Source organism: Polypterus senegalus, chromosome 14 (genome assembly GCF_016835505.1).
Source record: "Polypterus senegalus isolate Bchr_013 chromosome 14, ASM1683550v1, whole genome shotgun sequence".
In the NCBI taxonomy this organism is placed as follows: Eukaryota; Metazoa; Chordata; class Cladistia; order Polypteriformes; family Polypteridae; genus Polypterus; species Polypterus senegalus.
In genome coordinates, this window is record NC_053167.1 from 89,173,002 (window position 1) to 89,195,866 (window position 22,865).

General features: G+C 35.6%; 1 protein-coding gene across 1 annotated transcript; it reads left to right on the forward strand.

Moving 5' to 3' along the window:
- The first annotated feature begins 168 nt into the window (after positions 1-168).
- atp6v0b (ATPase H+ transporting V0 subunit b) lies at positions 169-20,971 on the forward strand. The gene is made up of 8 exons (XM_039734747.1): positions 169-235; positions 4,522-4,570; positions 5,757-5,840; positions 8,368-8,445; positions 10,001-10,070; positions 11,096-11,147; positions 19,993-20,183; positions 20,930-20,971. Exons 1-8 carry the CDS (start codon positions 169-171, stop codon positions 20,954-20,956), a joined length of 618 nt encoding a protein of 205 aa, XP_039590681.1. The 3' UTR covers positions 20,957-20,971.
- The last annotated feature ends 1,894 nt before the right edge of the window (positions 20,972-22,865 follow it).

The following is a 22,865-nucleotide window of genomic DNA, read 5'->3' on the forward strand; positions in this document are numbered from 1 at the left end:
CTGCAAGGAAGCAGAGAGTTAGCAAGATCGAGCTTGAGCGTTCGCATTCGGGAAAGCAGGCTTGCAGTTCATTTGCAAAAATAAAAAGAATAATCCGTATTGTGGGAGTTTTTTTTCTAACACATCCTTGTGTTACGGTTAGAGAGCGGACTATCTAGTGAAAGCAATATGAATGGGCATGCTCTTTTCTACACGGGGGTCACTTTGGCCTTCTGGAGTACCCTTATTATTGTCGGTAAGGCTATAATCGTTTATTCATTTTCCATTATTTTTTGTTTATTAAATTGTAGTGGCTGTGACTGTAAAGATAAGACGGTTAGTTCCGTTCATAATCATTGTTTTCTATATATTAATATGGGCCTTGCTTTCTTTTCTTCTCCCTAATGATTTGTGTTTAGAAATAATGTAGTTACATGGAAGCTACAGCTCTGCACTTTGGTAATGACATTTATATGTGTATGTTTTTAAAAGTTTATTATTTTAGTATTGTTATTTAACTTATGCGTTGAATAGGGACGTACCTTATTTCAGCCAGTTCTAGTTTTCCCTGAAAATAAGCCTTGATTTGAAATAAAACGGGACACCGTTAAAACACATTTAACGCTGTGCGGTTTTTAATTAAACACTCGTTTTCGAATGCAGTCGGGTAAGGTCAAAAAAAAGTACGAATATTTTTATATACTGTAGTATGAAACCATGATGCTTGTCTGTGACAGTTTAGAGGAAACACTGTTGGAGAAGTGAATGTCGACGAGTGGTTCGTAAAATTTCATTGAGGTCGTGTTAAAATCACAGTTGAAAGTGAACAGTGTTTCGCAGTTTTTTTTTTGTTTTTTTTTCGAGCGAATAATCAGAATGTTTAGTTTACATGTAGGAAGGACAGAGTAATGTTATCTATCTATCTACACACGTTTTTTAAACAAGAATGTATTTATTGTATATCCCAAAAATGTTTCCATTTAATGATGCCTTTTAACAAGCCTGACTGCTTTGTTACGTCACTACTTAAGTTTAAAGTTTCTCAAGATTGTTGCTTCAAAAACAGTATTTTCTTGTCGGATTAGGTTGTAACCGGCGATGTCAGGAGGAACCTATCCCTCCACTACTGTTTAATGTAAATAACCGTGAGGTAGAGAGAACCAGTGTCATTGAGAGATAAGGTGTTTATTTCTTGCCACCACAGGAGTATTGTTTTTATAAAGTAAATCATCATTGCCTGTCCATTTTCAGTAACTAATTCATTACTTTTGCTTTGATTAGTAATAAAAGACCCAGGAGTTATCTTACTTTTCTGTGTATGGTTTCTGAGGCAAATGTAAGGCAAAAACACCCTTCCTCTTTAAAAGATGGTCATGTTAAATGTCAGTTGTTAAGTGAAATTTTATTTTGTATCACACATTTCCATTTATGTTAGAAAATTAATATATCTTGTTTAAACTAAGGATGTAGTGTAATGGCATGCATGCTATTTATAAAGGTTCTCCCTTTTTCTTATATCCATCTCTTATATATGCTATCGGCTTGCACATCCATTAATATAGTTTTAAAAGAGGAAAGGAAATAATTGTTAAGCAATTAGTAATTGCCAAAAGCAGAACAAAAATTCATCACATGACTGACTAACTTTATGCATGGTGTTTTTAGTGTCCTGTTACAGTTTATATTTTGTAAAAGATCAGTCTTAAATGGGTAGAATTTTCATAGAACTGCAGCATTTTCACGCACCACTTGACTTTTTCATTCCTAGAATTTGCAGTTTTTGCTGTGTGATTTTTTTTTTTTTCCCCCCAACCACTTTATTTCCTATGTTAATTATGATGAAACACAATTGATGATTTTAGTATGTTTGCGACCAATTGTCCAAATTATGTATTTTTTCACAATATTTATATAGTTATTTAAGTGAAATTGGATTTTTCAGTTGCCTTCTTTCTGATGAATAGAAGTTGAAGAAGTGAGTTTGTTACTTGGTTTGCTTTCCAGCCGTTCTCCAAGTGTTTATGTACAATAGCCAGATAACTTTTTTCATAAGTTTCATCCTAGTATATTAAAGAAGTGGAGCCCAGCAGAACAAGCATGCTGTGTTGACTCGCTATAAAAATGTTGGGGTTACCACTTTTAATATCTCAACTTTCTCTGCATTTATGTGACTTTCTAATAGCATTTGGAGAGGATACAAGGTTGTTGTTTTTCTATTCTGTCTACACAAAAAGCAATTAAAAATAAGCTCTATTTTTTGTTATTGTAAAACATTGCTCCAATTACAGTGTGACTTGAAAGTTAATATATGACTTGACTGTTTATCCGTTTTTTTTATTTTGTAGTGTTGAAAAAAGGTAAGAGGTCAACATTGTGTCAGGACTTGGTAAATTATCATCGTTTTCTACAAATTGTACCACTTAGGGCTCCAGCTTTGCAGGCCATTTATAGCGTCTTTTCTTGTTTATGAATACAGCAAGAGTCCTCAATGCACTATTGAAGTTACAAATATTGAACAGCAGAGCCATTTGGCAGCAGTTATTAGTCTGCAGGAAATGGTGGACAGCTTAACAGGTAGACATGGAGTGTCATATCCTATTCATGCTTATAGATGAGTCTGCAGTGTGGCTCTAAGATGGATGGATGGATGTAAAGACCTAAAGTGTTACATGTTTGCAAATCAATTTTTTCCATACTGTAACCAAAATGTTTTTAAAATGGTTCATTAAAATAGAACTATTGAAGTGATTGATGTTTTCTGCACTTTCCTGTAAAATTAACCCAGTTAACAATAATAATGCAAAGCTATAAAAGCAAAATCTTCATCTTACACTGACACATTTCATATATTTGTGCGTGTTTGCTTTTAATGAAACAAGGATCACCCATTCTATGTCTATTAGGATAACAGTGCATTCAGAAAGTATTTGGACCCATTCGCTTTTTTTTTTTTTTTCTTCAAATTTTATGTTGCAACTTTATTCTAATATTGTTTAAATTCTTTATTTTTCCTTGAAGTAACATTCACTACCCCTGAATGACAAAGCAAAACAAGATATTAGAATAATTTATGATACCTGACATTGGGCTTTGCAGCATCCGTTTCTATTTATCATGATTGACATTGGTTTCTATACCTTGTTTGATTCAACTGTGGTAAATTTAACTGACTGGATGTGATTAAAAGGCATATACCTTCCTGTAGAAGGTCCCACAGTTGACAGTGTGTATGTGGGCAAAAGCCAGACATGAGGCCAAAGGAACTGCCTGCAGAACTTTAGGATTGTCATAAGGCACAGAGATGGGGAAAGCTACAAAACATTTTAGTTTCCAAGAACACATTAGCCTCTGTAATTCTTAAGTGGAAGGAGTTTGGAACATCCATTACTCTTCCTAGAGCTGGCAACCCCAGAGAAAAACTTCCAGAGGCAACACTCCACTGATCTGGGCTTTTTGGCAGATTGGCTAGATGGAGACCCTCTTCTCAGGAAATGAGACATGAAAGCCCACTTGAACTTTGCAAAAAGGCACCTAAAAGAATCTCGGCATTTGAGAAACAAGGTTCTCTGTGCTGATGTAACCAACATTGAACTGTTCTCAATTCTAAGTGTTATGTTTAGGAGAAAGCAAGCAGTTCTCACCACCTACATAATACAATTCCAAAAGTGAGATATTCTGGTGACAGCATCATGCTGTTGGGTTGGGGACTGAGGATCTAGTCAGGGTGGGGACTGAGGATCTAGTCAGGGGTAAGAGAAAGCTGATCAGAGCACAATACAGAGGTATACTTAATGAAAACATGCTGTAGAGTGCGCTGACTGGGCCAAAGACTAACTTTCCAAAAGGACAGTGACCCTAAGCACAAAGAAAAGACAACACAGGTGTGGCTTAGAAGTAATTCTGGGAATGTCCTTGAACCTGGACTTTAACCTAATTGAACATCTCTAGAGAGACCTGGAAATAGCTATGCATGCATGAATGAATGAATGTCTGTCAGTCCCCAAATACTGAATCCTCGTGTCAATATGGTATTTCAGTGGTTTTTTTGTCTTTTTTTAAATTGCAAAACTGATTCTAAAATCTTATTTTCACCATCAATTCTAGAGTAGGGTTTCTATTTAAACATTTAAATATTATTGAAAAATGGTTAACTTGGTAAATATGAAGTTACTCTTAACCTGCAATTGCTCCGTCCTAGGTATGACGTTAATCTGCATCCAGCCCTGTATGTAGGCCCTTCAACCTGCAGTGAAAAACCTGAGGGTTGGTGGCAGAATTGTCACTCCAGCCACCATAAAAAAACCTCACACATTCCATCTGAACTAGTGTGGCGCTGAGGTGTCACCCATTGCATGGCTGCACTCGGGTCCTAAACTGGGATCCTGAGTTGGTTTGTCGTGTGGTGGGTACAGCAATTTGCTGTATCAGCGCATGCTTCTAACCTCTCTATACAAGCTCAAAATATCAGAGTAAAAGTTAACATTTTGAATGTGTATATGTGTAGATATGCACAGAAGTAATAGAATTTTTTGTTTATTCCAGGTACATGTTATACAATATTTGATCTTGGATTTCGATTTGATGTAGCTTGGTAAGTATTTTTTTGTAGTAAACAAACAAACAGATAATGCATGATACATGCCATACTTGAGTTTTTTGGTCCCATTAGCACTTTTTGTTAAATAAAAAATGACAATACAGTCAGGTCCATATGTGGGATGGGAAAAAAAAAACCCACAATTTTTCTTTATTTCAAATACATTGTATACAGTGGCAAAATTATGAAAATTGTGTCCCTTATAGCGCTGACTATATATATAATTTTGTTATGCGTGTCCTTTATTTGGAAAATCTTTAGTTTGAACTGAATATTTGGGAAAGATTTTAGCAGAGTAGCACTGTATTTCCTTTGGGATGCCAAAAGAAAAAAGATTTTGTAATTCTCTTCAACAGTCTATAATGCAGGCATGTTAAAGATTATGTTTACATCTTTAAGATAAATAATAGTTAGTCTTCCTGATTATCAAAGTATATTCTGAGAGCAATCACAAAAAAGAGAATAGTACATGTTTAGACCATAACACACAATTGAATTTAATTGGTTTGCAATTTAAGACAGAGGTACAAGTATAGTTGAATGGCAGTGCTGAGGGAGTGAACTCGGATATAGAAATATGCTCGGACAACTAGGTTTTAAAGTAGGCAAAGTTAATTGTTACTGGTTTTATTTTAAAATGGCCTAATTTTTTAAACACTTTTTATTTAACAAAAGATATTTTTCTGGATGGTACCTTTCTAAATGGCTTTCTTATTTCCACTGCTATTTATTTCATAATTTGTCATTTTGTGTTAATTTGTTACAAATTGTAATTTATAACATAACCAGTTAGACTGTGAATGTTAGTTTTTTGTTCATAATGCATTCATATTTATCATGTTTTCCTCAGAAAAAAACTAGTATACCAGTTTATTGTAAACTGTGAACCTATTTATTTATTTATTTCCTAATGTTAAACTATCAGTCATAGAATCCTTTAGACTCCTGTCAATAGACTGAAAAGTCATTGTCTGTATATTTGTTTATTGTAAGTGTTGATGAAAGGTTGGCACTATTTGCACTTTTATCTCATTATAGAATTAATTGAGAAACAAAAATAAACTATTCCTCTATGCCTTTCTGCTTGAATTACATGCAATATCTTGCTTAGTTCAGTTACATAGCTAGAGCAATATTCCAAAATGTCTTCAGTTTTCTATTGTTTACACTTTAATTTTAGGTTCTTAACAGAAACAACACCATACATGTGGGCAAATCTGGGTATCAGCCTGGCTATTTCTTTATCTGTTGTTGGTGCTGCTTGGTAAGTTCTTTTTTCTGTGAACAATTTTTGTGTCATTAAAATCTACCCTACTTTTCTTACTTTTATTTCATTTAATGGAGAGAGAGAAAACAAAGGATTGGGTATATAAAAAGAGTAAAATAACTTGTATGCTAATTGTATAATGTTGTAATGCTGCTACCCCAAAATACAACTGATTAGAATGACCAATAGTTTTATTTTGATACTTGTTGTTTTCATCTGTATCTTTCTGTTGAAAATCCCTTTTCTAATGCATAATAAATACATTGTTTCATGTTTAATATTAACATGCAGCACTGAATTTAATGCTCTTGGATGTTAAATTACAAAAGTTTTATTAAAAAAAAAATTCAACCTGTGCTGTAATAAAGTCAGAGTTCTCTTTTATCCGTTAACCATTGCAATGAACGGTTTAAGCATGAAGTTGATATAGTGCACTTTTTTTGTTTACAGTTGTAAAATATAATCAAAATATGTATGTACTATTTCTTTTTTTAATTTTTGTAATTAGTAATTGTTACATTTTTCTGAAGGTTTAAATTTAAAATTCAGACAACATATGCTTTACTCCCTGTACCATATGGCTTTGAATTTAATTGAGTTATTTATTGGTCTTTTTAAATGACACACAGCAATAATTGTTACATACATTCATAATAATGGTAGTTATTGTATTTTACTACTGGGTAATGCTGTTTGGGTAGTTATTTGGTTAGTAAGCAATTCTTGAATAGAATTATCTTTTATTTGCTAGAGAGGTCATTCCATTTAGTGGGTATGGCAGAATCGGAAGTAAAAATTTTGGCTTCTTGAAAGGCTGGTTGGATGAAAAGTTCTAAAATGCTTCACACAAACATTAACAAAGGTTTTACAAGACACTGAAATGGGGAGTGAAGAAAGATTCTCTGATCTTGACTTTAGTGTCGATGCTGTGATCTTCATGGAGTCAATGATCAGGGCTCTCGTGTCTCTTCAAAGATTGAGATTGGACCAGGCCAAGAGGATGCCCACGTAACACCTGGCTGCAGCAGATAGAGGGTCATTTTCAGAGAGTGGGACTGGACCATGTGTCTGACTGGGGGGCTGCCAGCCAGGATCCTAAGATTTTTTGTTGTGTGGTATATGCAGCAACACGCTGTACCAGTGTATGCTCCCTGACCTTTATGGTAACTATAACTCTTCTTGGCATGGTAAAAATGAGCGTCCCAAAAACTCATGTTGTTGCAGAAAAAAGAAACGTCCTGTGAATGCCTAGCTAAAATGGAACCATCCATAAAAATACAGTTGAAAGCCTACAAGTGAACATTGAGGCAGAGCAAAAATGGATTGCTAGCTGTTTGTAGCCGAGAAGTTCAGAGCAGCTTCTAAAGAAGAATATTCTGAGCCGTGTTGGTTTGTGTCCCAGAGGCCTAGACCATGTAATTGAAATGACCCATTTATACACTAATAATAGTACTGGAATTTTCACAGGTGATTCATTAAAAGATGTAGTAGCACACTGGATTATAGATACCGTCAAAATTGCTAATCTGACAGGAAAATTTAGTAACCTCAGATTTAGCAAACTAGCTCACATTTTGTATTCTGAATAGTTTCTCACATTTGTGTAGTGCGGAAAGAGTTATGATTTCCACATGTGACGTGTATGATGATCTTCAGTTACATTAGCAGAATTCTGTAAAATATTCCACCTTTTTAAAATAACAAGCATGACACCCTCCCGAGGTATTCATTTTTTCAAAACAGTCCAGTGTATATTAATTATTTTTAAAAACCTCAGTTAGCAATTGTTAACACATGTACATTTGTATTGTTGAATTCTCTGTTTAAAAGTCTGTAACTCTTTTTAAAGCTAAGGATAAAGATAAAAATACAAACCACTTCTTGACCTAACTTGCCTGGGAATTTTTCAATTAAACTCTTGATTCTTATGCTGCTAGGATAGGCTTAATCTCGCATATTCTCTAAATGAATTAAGCAGAAAACTGATGCATTCATGGTTACTGCTTTTGAACTGATTTATTGTGTGCTTTGCAAAATACCTTTTAATTATGTACTAGGTGAAGTTAAGATTTGACAGTCCATAAAAGACATTAGTTTGCACACACACTTCCTATTTAGATTCATAAACTTTGCCAACAGGACCTAGTCTACTTTACCCCCAATGTTCAATTTTAATAGTATTTTCAGTGAACTTTAACATTTTTGTAAGTATCACATTATTGGAGTCAGGCATTGCTATATATTCTTAAAGCATATTTGTACAATTTAAAACTTGTCTGAGTATCCGCATGTGTGTCATGTTTGTCTGTAAACTAGTGTTGTGAAATTTTGATGCAGTATTTGTCACTGTTGTTATCTAAATTGAAGACGTATCAGTAACTCTTTAAAACAGTAACAAATATTCTGTAAAACAGGTATTATTTTAAACGTGATGCAAAACACTTTTTTGCATACATGTGTTGTTCGTTCTTATTAATGAGGTGTGTTTTTAGTGAATTTAAATGTAATTATTTTTGTTCTGCAGGGGCATTTATATCACTGGGTCCAGCATTATAGGTGGTGGAGTGAAAGCTCCCAGGATTAAAACAAAAAATCTTGTCAGGTATTTTTTCTTTTCTCTATAATTGAGCTTTCATATGCTTGTGGCAATGTTTATCTGTGGTTCCTGCAAACTACTGCTACAAATGGTAAAGATCAACAAAGAAGCCTACTTTAAAATAAAGTATATCACTAAACTAATATACATTTGTTTAAGTAAGAATTTCACCATAATCATGACAGTAAATATGAAAATCATGACAGTAAATATGAAAATATATTTGTGCTTATACATCAGGTATCATTATTAACCAGTGAAAGATGTACAGAATTATCTGTTCATAACTCACACAGCACTGTTTTAATTGTGAAATTTTGCAGATTTGTTGACAATATACAAAATATACAGTAGATATAAATATAGGTAGATTTTATTCAGGATATAATAATCATCTATGTGGTGGCACATTCATTTTCAGTTAATATTGTGGAAGGCTTTTTTTATTTACTGATTTCTTTTCTACCATTAGTGATCTAGATAAATTATTTACATCAACATAAACACAATGTACAGTAGTTACACAAAGCTGAAAGTGGAATCCAAGATTATATAAAGACAGAGCCGTATATCTAAAGAAAACAAACTGTTAGCATATATACATGTGTAGGAGAGTATGTGTGGCATATAAGAAATTGAAAAAAAAAAAAAGGGAATTTTACAAAATAAAAATAGTTTTCAATTAAGTAGGATTCGATACGAGGGGCAGTACGTTGGCACAGTGGTAACACTGCTGCTTCGCAGTAAGGAGATCATGGTTCATGGCTTGGGGCATCCCTGTGTGAAGTTTGCCTGTTGGATCAAGATACAGAGAGGGTAGAACGAAGGTGTGATGGGGAGCACTTCCACCTCAAGGATCCTTTGTCTTGGGTTCAAATCTTTCACCAGGTCGCTTTTAATGTGAAGTTTGTGCATTCTCTGTGTGGGTTTTATTCACTCTCAAAGATGTGTGTTTTAGGTTGATTGCTGATTAAATATTGCCTCTGAGTGAGTTTAGGTGGACGCATGAGAGGGATCTGAAATGGACTAGTGTTCTGTCCAGAGTGATTTGTTGTCTTGCATATAGTGCTTCCAGGATAAGCTGTCCCCAGTAACCTTGCATTGAATTAAACATGTCATATTAAACATGTATGTTAGATACAAAGAAAATTACAAAAAAATAACATGAAAGGCTGAAAGTTATACGTATACACAAAGTGAATATTGTTAACAGCAAATAAGTAATCGTGCAATACAAAATTTGCTTAACGGACAGAAAATATTTTGTTTAGATTAATGTTAGGATAATTTAAAATGTTTTATTTTCTCAGATATTTAATATGTAAAATTACTCCTTTTTTATTTTCATTGTTTTTTGTTTTGTCTCATACTTGACATAGAACTGGATAAAACTATTTTTTCTGAACAGCAAAAAGTATATTCTGGATACTGTTGATGAACGGTAGCAACAGACCCACTGGTTAGATGAGTTTGTTAGGAAAAGCAAGCTTAAACAAGTCAAAAATGCATTTTAAGTCAAGACAGAGTATTTAATATTTTTTACTCTTCTTTTAATTCATAGCATCATTTTCTGTGAAGCTGTTGCCATCTATGGAATTATTATGGCAATTGTCATCAGTAACATGGCTGAGGTATGCTTGATGAAATTTGGTTGGGACATAAAAAAATATCTTTGTTTAGCAGCATACTTTGTAGGAGTTGTTTAGTTTTAATCAATTATATAGATCAACTATTTTAATACTGTCCTAGTATATGCATGGACTCAACTATTTGTAGAATAGTTTTGAAAATGATTTTTCTCAATCAAATGACACTTGTCAGATACTTGTCAAAATTAACTTTGTTCCCAGCATTTTGGAGGATAATCATCCAGGTTTTAAGTTTCAGTGTTTTGATATGTTCTTGTCTTCACTTTTGTGTCATCCTGACAAATATACTAAAGCACTCTGTCATTGTGATAAATCCCTCAATTGAATAATATACTGTATTTGCTTGCTGTCCTGTCTTCTACATATCATAGTTTTTTCTAGGAATAAGAAAGATCAGCCAGGTTTTTTGTTTGTTTTATATAAACCTAAATGTTTTGATTTAAATTGTTTTTGGAATTTAGGGAAACTATCATTACATGATAATTTTTCCTATACTTCTATAGTTTGCTTGTACTCCATTTTTTATTGAACAAGACTCACAAAATCAATTTTCAAATCACTCTGCATGCTATTGGTGGGATATTGGAACAGAAGTAATTATCAATCCTTTTGTGGATCATTTAATACATACTTAATAGTAAAAAAAATATTTGTGATTGTGATTTCAAAAAAAAAAAAAACCCAACCGAGTGTGCAGCTGACACCTTGAAAAGTAAATAATCAAGCAGTTTTTAGGCTAGTCAAGTCTTTCATTAATACTGCTGTTAAGGTTACAAACCAGATTTTAGATTGTGATGGGAAAGTATATCTGTAGGTCAAAGAGTGTTCTCTTGTCTTACTAATCTAATGTTATTAGGATCAACATGAGTGTTTACACAATAGTCCTAGCCGGATTATGTTAGATGAGTCACGATGAAGGCCCTCCAAGTAGGGTAATGCTTGATTATTTCAGTTTGAGTTGTCTGTTACACAATACCAACTTCTGTATTTCTGTTTCTTTTTTGTAGAGCTTTTCTGGAAGTACACCTGATACAATTGGGGCAAAGAATTACCAAGCAGGTATAAATAAACCTTTTTTTTTTTTTTTTTATAAAAAACACTGGGGATAAGAAGTAGTTAATGTTCAAGGATATTTACTTAGGAGAAAAATCACACGCATTCAAATTAAGTAATTTAACTTCCAGATTAAATGTATTATAGCAAAAAGTGCATCCAACGAAATCCACGTGGTCTGAACCTAAAATAAAACGGACGTTTAGATATCATAAGTGAAAGAGATCGGTATCCACATGCCAAATAAAAAATGCAGCACAATGTGCAAAATTAAAAAATCAGTCTAATCAGGTCTTTAATGTCGCACTGTGGAGAAAGAGAATTAAATTAAATTTAAGAAATGGCAAGGCGCCAGCATCACTCATAGAGAATGTTTGATTTTGTTATCATAACTAATTTAGCATGAAACGTTTAAATATATTCATTTGCAATAATAGAACTTAACATTTTGTAATGTAAGGTGTAAATTAAATACATAGAAACCTATCCGTCAATTCAGTAAGAAGAGCAACATAGGTGTTTGCGGACTCTCAATTAAAGATTTTATATATATATTTATATATATATATATTTATATATATATTATAATTTTTTACAATAATCCAAAACATATGCACATACACGTGGGTCTACTCAGTCACTGCATGTGGACGGTTTGGGCATCGCTTCAAACGAAAGCAAATCCGGAACCGATTTTAAAAAAGTGTAAAGGGAATAAACCACCAAGAATGAAGCCGTCTTTCTCCGAGCGGCTGTAAGTGTTCATGTTCCGTAAAATCCTGCATTTTAAGGAACCATCGGCAGTGCACATCAGATTGTTACTAAGAATGATCATTAATATGATACTTAAATAGCCTATTGTTTGGCACTATAAACTGCTTGCATTGTACACAGAAGCATATATACTGTAGGTAGGGGAAATGTAGCTCAGTAAAACAATCTGACGAAAATAAACACTGTCATTATTATAATGCAATGGGATTTGGCACCCAAAAGGCATATCAAACAGTACCGTCTGGGAATATTAAAGTAATACTATGAAGTACAAATAATCCTCACATTTACAGTTCTTAAAAGCATTAATCTTTTAATGTAAAATCGGGCACACGCAATTTTTAATTGAATAATTTTAGCTGGGTGAAGAGCACATAACGGATAATGCACTGTGCACCAGATTAAGGGTAAACAGTTAAAACAATAGGGTGGTCCAGATCCAATTATGCAGATCCAGATCGTCTGGATGACTTTGATTTATGCGGGGATGATTTCAGTTGCAAAGACGATTCTACATTTCATCAGTTCGCACACTTCTCGATGTTCCGGGATTTTACGGGTGATTTTCTAAGTAATAAACTTAAGTTATAACATAATGAAAATTGCATAATTAGAGTGTTTTGTTTCCCTTTTGACCATCAATTAGGATATTATGCTGTAATGAACATAAGATCAAGATTTATAAAGTAGTATATTTTTATTCTTATTGATGTTTATTTACATGTTTGTAAATAATAATTATATATGCACACACTATTATGCATTCATAGTCTAAGTCCCGACCAGAATTGTGTGGGTGGTTACATATATATGATCTTTCGACTCATTATCTGTCGTCTCCAGCAAAACACCTATTCACAACTGCGTCTTTCAAGAAGTATTTCTTTCTTCTTGATTTCTGAATTCCTTTCTCACCGTTTTCCATTCCTATTCTTACACCACCCTATGCTATGGCGGTGTAGTGTTAGTATAAATTTTTGACAGCTCTTTATAGGACTATCTTTTTTGCCAAGCATCATCTAATTTGTCATTCTGACATATTGTCATCTACTAATATTTTGCAGATAGCAAAATGTTGAAACTGCATTTTTGGTTCACTTTTTAGTTGTCAGTTCTTAAAAATGAAACTCTTATTTGTTTATATTTAAATTTATATCTATTATTAAAAAAAAAATCCTGGAGAGAAACGGAAGGGTGACGAGACATGATCTTATAAGATCACGGAAGACACTTAAAAGACCCGCAAGACTAAAGAGATTGGACACGGATGTCTCGCGGGGACCTTAAACATGAGACTTTGTGCCAAGAGATTGATCCAGGACCATCTAGCGATGACGCAGAACATGAGATTCTTGCAAGACACGCCCTACTTACAACCAAATAACAGCACGAGCAGCAACACACTCAGTTGTGTTTTGGCTTTGAGCACACACAGATCCAGGGTTCTCTGCGCATATAAAGTGTATAAGGACAATACGTTATAAATGAAACATAGACGAATAAGCAAAGAAAGCAGCACAGAGAAAATGGACTCAAAAGCGTTGGAGAAACAAAAAAAGAAAAAGAATAATCTAGGTGCAAATTCAGAAAATAAGGAGTGATTATCAGCCTGGAACAAGTGGAATTGGGGAAAAAAAAAAAAGCACGTCCAATCCGGACGTTGGCGCTGTACACGTGCAGAGCAGGTTAGAGATTATGAAACAAGTGGAATTCGAAAGACTCAAAAAAAAAAGTTGGTGCGATACACATGGAGAAAGTTAAATAATATGACAGTAGGAAAATTAGAAAGTATAAAAAAAAAAAAACAAAAGCAGGATAAAGCGAGGTCAGAAATAAGACAGTGTAGAAAACAAAGTAAAATGCCATAAAGAGGTTAAAAAACAAGGGGCCAAACACATGTAGAGCAGGTTACAGATAATGAAACCTGGAATTCAAAAGACTTGTAGAAACACATGCAGAGCAAGATCCAGAATATGAAAGCAGAAAAAAATGACAGTGTCAAAACAAAGAAAGTAAGCATCGCATTAGCGCAAAGAAAGAGAAATTATTAATCGGAGAAATAACGTAAAGGTGAATAGAAATCAAATATATGGACATTGGTGATATGTCAAAAGTATGTAAATATTGTAAGGCTTTGAAGTTTAAGTCAAGGGAATTTCAAAAATTGAGTTTACCTCACATGCATTTACTGGTTGCTTTGCAAAAAAAATTAACTGCTGATGATGTACAGTGCATCCGGAAAGTATTCACAGTGCATCACTTTTTCCACATTTTGTTGTTACAGCCTTATTCCAAAATGAATTAAATTCATTTTTTTCCTCAGAATTCTACACACAACACCCCATAATGACAACATGAAAAAAGTTTACTTGATGTTTTTGCAAATTTATTAAAAATAAAAAAACTGAGAAATCGCATGATTGATAGATACTTTATTAATCCCAAGGGGAAATTCACATAATCCAGCAGCAGTATACTGATACAAAGAAACAATATTAAAATAATAATAAATTAAATTAAATAGTAATAAAAATGAAAAAATAAAATAAAATTAATGTTAGCATTTACTCCCCCGGGTGGAATTGAAGAGTCGCATAGTGTGGGGAGGAACGATCTCCTCAGTCTGTCAGTGGAGCAGGACAGTGACAAAAGTCTGTCACTGAAGCTACTCCTCTGCCTGGAGATGACACTGTTCAGTGGATGCAGTGGATTATTCATGATTCATGAGTTTGCTTAATGCCCGTCGCTCTGCCACAGATGTTAAACTGTCCAACTTTACTCCTACAATAGAGCCTGCCTTCTTAACAAGTTTGTCCAGGCGTGAGGCGTCTTTCATCTTTATGCTGCCACCCCAGCACACCACCGCGTAGAAGAGGGCACTCGCCACAACCGTCTGGTAGAACATCTGCAGCATCTTACTGCAGATGTTGAAGGATGCCAACCTTCTCAGAAAGTATAGTCTGCTCTGACCTTTCTTACATAGAGCATCAGTATTGGCAGTCCAGTCCAATTTGTCATCCAGCTGCACTCCCAGATATTTATAGGTCTGCACCCTCTGCACACAGTCACCTCTGATGATCACAGGGTCCATGAGGGGCCTGGGCCTCCTAAAATCCACCACCAGCTCCTTGGTCTTGCTGGTGTTAAGGTGTAAGTGGTTTGAGTCGCACCATTTAACAAAGTCTTTGATTAACTTTCTGTACTCCTCCTCCTGCCCACACCTGATGCAGCCCACAATAGCAGTGTCATCAGCGAACTTTTGCACGTGGCAGGACTCGAGTCATATTGGAAGTCTGATGTATATAGATTGAACAGGACCGGAGAAAGTACAGTCCCCTCGGCGCCCTGTATTGCTGAACACAATGTCAGACCTGCAGTTCCCAAGACGCACATATTGAGGTCTGTCTGTAAGATAGTCCACAATCCATGCCACCAGGTGTGAGTCTACTCCCATCTCAGTCAGCTTGTCTCTAAGGAGCAGAGGTTGGATGGTGTTGAAGGCGCTAGAGAAGTCCAAAACATAATTCTTACAGCACCACTGCCTCTGTCCAGGTGGGAGAGGGATCGTGTAGCATATAGATGATGGCATCCTCCGCTCCCACCTTCTCCTGGTATGCGAACTGCAGAGGGTCGAGGGTGGCGGACCTGTGGCCCTCAGGTGGTGAAGCAGCAGCCGCTCCATGGTCTTCATCAGATGTGACGTCAGAGCAACAGGCCGGAAGTCATTCAGCTCACTAGGGCGTGATACCTTTGGGACAGGGTGATACAAGATGTTTTCCAAAGCCTTGGGACTCTCCCTGTTCCAGGCTCAGGTTGAAGATGCGCTGTAGAGGACTCCCCAGTTCCAACGCACATGCCTTCAGCAGTCGTGGCGATACACCATCTGGACCCGCTGCTTTGCTGGCACAAAGTCTTTTCAGCTCTCTGCTCACATGGGCTGCTGTAATTGTGGGTGGGGATGTCTCACCTATGCTGGTATCAGCAGAAGGATGGTTGGAGGATGCAGTACTCGAGGTGAGAGTGGGTTACTGTGATCAAACCTATTAAAGAAGTTGTTCATTTGGTTTGCTCTCTCCACGTCTGTCTCGATGGCGGCACCCGCTTGAGCTGCAGCCAGTGATAATCTTCATCCCATCCCACACTTCCTTCATGCTGTTGTTCTGCAACTTCTGCTCCAGCTTTCTCCTGTACTGCTCTTTCGCCCCTGAGCTGGACTCGAGTTCCTTCTGCACGCTTGAGCTCATGCTGATCACCACCTTTAAAAGCCCTTTTCTTCTGGTTCAAAAGGCCCTTGATGTCACTTGTAACCCATGGCTTGTTGTTAGCATAGCAGCATACTGTTCTTACTGGAACTACAATGTCCATACAGAAGTTGATGTAATCAGTTGTGCATTCAACAGCCTCTTCAATGTTCTCACTATGTGACCCAAGCAATATATCCCAGTCTGTAGTTCCAAAGCAGTCTCTCAGAGCCTGCTCTGCCTCAGGGGACCACTTCCTGAATGAGCGTGTAGTTGTAGGTAGCGCCCTCACTCTTGGTTTGTATTGAGGCTGAAGCAGAACCAGGTTATGATCTGCTTTCCCAAGCGCAGGCAGCGGGGTGGCGCTGTATGCGTCTTTAACGTTTGCATACAGTAGGTCGATAGTCCTGTTTCCCCGAGTGTTACAATCCACATACTGGGAGAAGGCAGGTAATGTTTTGTCCAGCATTACATGGTTAAAGTCTCCAGCGATTAGCACAAGTGCCTCAGGGTGCTGCGTTTGTAACTTAGCAACTGCGGAATGGATGATGTCACTCGCCATCTCCGCGTTTGCTTGAGGGGGGATGTAAACAATAACAACAATCACATGTCCAAACTCTCTGGGCAAGTAATAGGGGCGCAGACTTATGGCCAACAGTTCGATGTCCCTGCAGCAATTGGAGATTTTAACGTTTACATGTCCTGAGTTGCACCACTTTGTATTGACATAGAGAACAAGTCCTCCTCCTTTCTTCTTTCTGCAGGTACTTGCGTCTCTGTCCGCTCTAACTGTGCTAAACCCGGGTAGCTCCACGTTAGCATCTGGGATGGTAGTCGTTAGCCACGTTTCACTAAAACACAGCAAGCTGCATTCTCTGTAGGTTACGTGTACATAAGTATTCACAGCCTTTGCTCAATACTTTGTCGATGCACCTTTGGCAGCAATTACAGCCTCAAGTCTTTTTGAATATGATGCCACAAGCTTGGCACACCTATCCTTGGCCAGTTTCGCCTGTTCCTCTTTGCAGCGCCTCTCAAGCTCCATCAGGTTGGATGGGAAGCGTCGGTGCACAGCCATTTTAAGATCTCTCCAGAGATGTTCAATCGGATTCAAGTCTGGGCTCTGGCTGGGCCACTCAAGGACATTCACAGAGTTGTCCTGAAGCCACTCCTTTGATATCTTGGCTGTGTGCTTAGGGTCGTTGTCCTGCTGAAAGATGAACCGTCGCCCCAGTCTGAGGTCAAGAGCTCTCTGGAGCAGGTTTTCATCCAGGATGTCTCTGTACATTGCTGCAGTCATCTTTCCCTTTATCCTGACTAGTCTCCCAGTTCCTGCTGCTGAAAAACATCCCCACAGCATGATGCTGCCACCACCATGCTTCACTGTAGGGATGGTATTGGCCTGGTGATGAGCGGTGCCTGGTTTCCTCCAAACGTGACGCTTGGTATTCACACCAAAGAGTTCAATCTTTGTCTCATTAGACCAGAGAATTTTATTTCTCATCGTCTGAGAGTCCTTCAGGTGCCTTTTTGGCAAACTCCAGGTGAGCTGCCATGTGCCTTTTACTAAGGAGTGGCTTCCATCTGGCCACTCTACCATACAGGCCTGATTGGTGGATTGCTGCAGAGATGGTTGTCCTTCTGGCAGGTTCTCCTCTCTCCACAGAGTGACCATCGGGTTCTTGGTCACCTCCCTGACTAAGGCCCTTCTCCCCCAATCGCTCAGTTTAGATGGCCGGCCAGCTCTAGGAAGAGGATTAGAGAAGTTCTAGGATTTCGAACTTCTTCCACTTACAGATGATGGAGGCCACTGTGCTTATTGGGACCTTCAAAGCAGCAGAAATTTCTCTGTAACATTCCCCAGCTTTGTGCCTCGAGACAATCCTGTCTTGGAGGTCCACAGACAATTCCTTTGACTTCATGCTTGGTTTGTGCTCTGACATGAACTGTCAACTGTGGGACCTTATATAGACAAGTGTGTGCCTTTCCAAATCATGTCCAATCAACTGAATTTGCCACAGGTGGACTCCAATTAAGCTGCTGAAACATCTCAAGGATGATCAGGGGAAACAGGATGCACCCTGAGCTCAACTTTGAGCTTCATGGCAAAGGCTGTGAATACTTATTTACATGTGCTTTCTCAATTTTTTTATTTTTAATATATTTGCAAAAATCTCAAGCAAACTTTTTCACGTTGTCATTATGGGGTATTGTGTGTAGAATTCTGAGGAAAAAAATGAATTTAATCAATTTTGGAATAAGGCTGTAACATAACAAAATGTGGAAAAAGTGATGCGCTGTGATATTTTCCGGATGCACTAAAAAAATCCTAAAATTCCAAACAGAAAAACGTATCCTACATTATGGTACAAAGTCATTAAAAACACATTTAACTGACCTCATTAAAAAGATTTAGCACATTGGGACTCAAAGATTCCAAATATTGTTTTTACAGAAGTTCTGAAATAAAAATGAAATAGCAACAATTCAAAGAAAAAAAAAATCTTAAGTGTGTATCCAGAAAAACAAAAACGGGGGTTGGCAAAACGCAGAGAGCAGGAGGCGAAGCCCCCTAGTATATATAAAATATTGAAATGATGAATAAAAATATTTAGTCTTTTAAGGCATTTTAAAAGCCTGTTGAAAGAAAATAAAGAAGACAACTTCAATTCATTGTTTCAATTTTTGGGGGGTTGTGTGGTAGGGTTTATTGTGTAAAAAAAGTAAAGTAGAAATTAATCTGGACACATCAACAGTTAAACTTTCTAGCTACTAATAGGCAGACTTAATAGCTACTCATTTTTGTTTTACTTTGGTAAACCATTAACATCTTAGTTTATGAAATAAAATATGGTGAATCTGTATGAAGGACTAATCAAAATAAATAACAAAAGAGATGATTTCTTAATATAGAAAGACATTCAAATGATGTATTTTAATATTGGTCAATGTAATTTTCTATTTTCATAGGTGTTGTTAATCCTTTAAAATAAGTCACCAGTTCTTCTCCAAATTCTGATAATCAGTATATTCTCACATTGATTTAAGTGACTGGAGCAACATGCACCATTCTGCATGGTTGACATTAACTTTACTGGCAGGTGTAAATCTATACATATAAAAGGCAAAGTCCTCACTGACTCATCACTAATTCTCCCACTTTCCATATAGGTAGGAAGCTGCAATTCCGCGTGCTCATTCCTTGCAGTGTACTTACAAAAGTTAGATATGTTTCATGTCCTGTTGTAACACCCAAGGTGGGGAAACAGGTGTACCCCCTAAACTGTATATATAGTGTGGAAGCCGGCCCGAACACGGACACTGTAGGTTTAACACCCAACACATATTCATATTTACAAGTGAAACAGCACACTGATTAACTGGCAGCACTAAAACTGCCCACAAAATTTCATAAGACAGCAGGCCCCAAAGTCGGGTAACATGGCTAGTATTACAGTAAAGCCTTGATTGGTAAATGAATCAATCAATCAGAGTACTAAACATTTGCAGACACTGTAAAAATAATAAATTTGAAAATATTGGCGTGGGGTGTTGAAATTTTGTGCATTGCTATCTGCTGAAACTAATTTTAATATAATAGCAAACTGTGTCTTCTTATTTCAGTCTTGTGACATATTATTGAGTTAGTTGTTTCTGTATTTGAATATTACATAAAATGCATGTTGGATGAATCTTTCATATAAGTAGTTATCTTCTAAAACATTTGCCAACCAGACAACAATAAGTGTTAGCGGGCAAAGAAAAAATATTAGTTCTGCATGAGCAGTTACTTTTTTTAATATATTCTAAAAAAAAATGTTCTGTTTTAATTACAGGGTATTCTATGTTTGGTGCTGGCTTAACAGTGGGCTTCTCCAACCTTTTCTGTGGGGTTTGTGTGGGTATTGTTGGAAGTGGAGCTGCACTTGCTGATGCTCAAAATGCCAGCCTTTTTGTAAAAATTCTCATTGTGGAAATCTTTGGAAGTGCCATTGGCTTATTCGGTGTCATTGTTGCAATTTTACAGGTAATTTTAATTGATTTATTAAATTGTCATGTGGTAATGTAAATACAGACATCAATTAACAATAAGATGTTTACTTAGCTCCCCAGTTTGATATGATAGTTCATTTTGTTTTAGAAAATGGGCTGTGAAACTGGACATTTTTATATTTAAGTTTTAGGAGATGACATCTTTTTTTTTTTTTTTTTTTTTTTGCTTGCTTTGGTTTTCCTCTTTTTTTTCTGTAATTGCCCCCTTTGAAAATAACATGTAAGACAAAAAATGTTTTTGAAGGTGAAGGTGCCTGTATGGACCAAATGTTTCTTTTCTACCGGCTAATTATTTAGCAGCCTTTGTCTTGCATTTTAACAGATAGCTGGAAGGTTTTTTATGTATTTTTATTTTCTTTGTACTGTTGAAAAACATAGTTCTCTCTTCAGTATAGCTGAATCTGAGAAACATTTCATTCATTTTGATCAATGAAGGTATGCTTTTAAAAGCATTTAACATAGAAAAACTAAAATTTTTGCATAACTTTAAAATAAATTGGGGATGTCTCTCCTATTACTGCTGTATATCAGAATTTTTCTTATCTCTGTTACTCTTTGTTTTATATATAAACTTGCATATATCCCTAAATATACTTTGTGTGTGGGGTTTGGGTGTATTGCGTAATTAAAGTTGCATAATATTGGTTACAGAAAAAGGTTAATTTTAAACAAAGAAAATATAGAATACAAGCGAATAATTGATCGTCTTTTCTTCCCCAGACATCTAAAGTGAAGATGGGAGACTAGAAGACTTTGGGGAAAATGCAGCTCACAGGACTTCCAGAAAATTTCACAGCTCTGGAGATGATAGACAAATTAATTGTATATATTTATTTAAATGTTAATTTTTTCCATAACACGTTGTGACTGGTTTTTAACCCATCATTTGTTGAAGAGTGATGGAATTCTGAAATAATGACCATGATGTGAGATTGTTGATAAAGTGTGTTTGTATTCTGTTGTCTTAAAGTTGTGAAAGTGTATTCTATGGATAATAAGCATTAAGTACACCTCCCCTTATATATTATTTTCTCATGCTAAGAAAATATTGATAACTTAAACAATTGATTCTTTATTCATTACCAAAATAATTACCATATACTTTAACAGAAAAATGTGTTTGCACAATCACGTTTAGTTTTCATTTACAGTCTGTTCCTAAAATAATTGCGAAGGTGCCCAAGTAGACTCCAAATGCTTAAGATTAAATTTTAAAATGTAAAAAGAAAAACAAAAAATAGTATTAAAAAGTATTAACAGGTGATTGCTACAAAACTGTAGGATAATAATAAAAGAAGGAAACTATTGAAATCATCCCTTAGGTTTCACAATTGTATTACACAGGGTTGGGGGGTATTTGGTAAATTGTTCTGAAAAATAACAATTGCATCAGGGGAAACACATTGCCCATTCATTTTTGATGTGGATCTGTGGATTATTTATTGAAGTAAATTTAATAGATTTTTTTTTAATGGAAATTTAAAAGATCCTCCTTTTGTATATTTCTGCAGTACATTTATGTAGCACGTTAGGTCTTATAACTGAGTGTATTTAGAGTAATTTGGGTGGAGTCAAAACAATTCAAATGAGATATTATTCAGCAAGTGTGTGAAGCATCTTTCTGTATGAATGGTTAGCAACTGCTGATGACTAAATTACCATGTTAGGATAGAACTAAAAGTAACCCAATGTGTAATATCTTAAAAGTAAATAATATATTGTAAAGTGTGCTATTGTGCTGTTGCAGTATTTAGGAATTTTGTTCCAATTTACAAAAAATATAAATTTCTGCAGAACATTTTGACAAACTATTTTAACAAAAAGCTTGCATTTTATTTGGAAACTAATATAATAGGTGTTCTGGGTCCATTTTAAGTTGTTTCTGCTCTGGTTTTTAATCGGTAAAGTATATATTGGAAAATCATGAGCATTGTGAAAGATACAGAATGACTGCAAGATTTATATAATTAACCATATTTCTTATGGGGGAAGCCCTGTATTGAGAGGATGGCATAATGTAACTTAAAAGTGTAGGATTGTGTAAGTTATAGTTATATGGTCTTCTGTGTAATTTTAACCAGCTATAAAAGATTGAAAGCAGATTCATTTAGTATTTGAGAAGCTATGTACAAAATAGTACCACACGTCAATGAGTTTTATACTGGTTTTATTTTTGAAACGTTAATATTTATTTAAATAATTGCAAACCATGAATGATACTACAAAACAAAAACATTAAATTCTTTTTTTGTATTTATGTCTCTTTATAGCGAATCATCCTAAATATGTGTGTCTGTGCATAGATAAAATGAAATTTCATTTTAGGATTAATAATGCATGTATACAGTACCTGTTATAATGTTAATGGTGCACTTTATTTTCTCTTTTTTTTTTTTTTTTTTTTTTGCTGCATGTACCTGCCTGTGAGGAAACAAATGTTGCCATTTAAGACAAAACTGAACAAGCACGGTGTTTAAGTTCAACATGGTTTGGAAGTAATTTTTTCTTGGTTCTGTTTACTATGAGGTGGGGAAAAAAGTTGCACCTTTTTACATGAAATTGTGATTTTTTTTTATTTCAATACTATGAAAGGTGAAGCTATGCTGATAACGCAGCTCTCAGATTTGCTTTGCCTTATATTTCATGCAAATCACTT

What these genes read in the sequence shown, in the direction of transcription:
- atp6v0b (XM_039734747.1), top strand. Translation starts at nt 169, where the DNA reads ATGAATGGGCATGCTCTTTTCTACACGGGGGTCACTTTGGCCTTCTGG. An exon ending in AAAACAAAAAATCTTGTCAG is followed by an intron (nt 8,446 to 10,000) that starts GTATTTTTTCTT and finishes TTTAATTCATAG; the next exon opens with CATCATTTTCTGTGAAGCTG. An exon ending in TCATTGTTGCAATTTTACAG is followed by an intron (nt 20,184 to 20,929) that starts GTAATTTTAATT and finishes TTTCTTCCCCAG; the next exon opens with ACATCTAAAGTGAAGATGGG.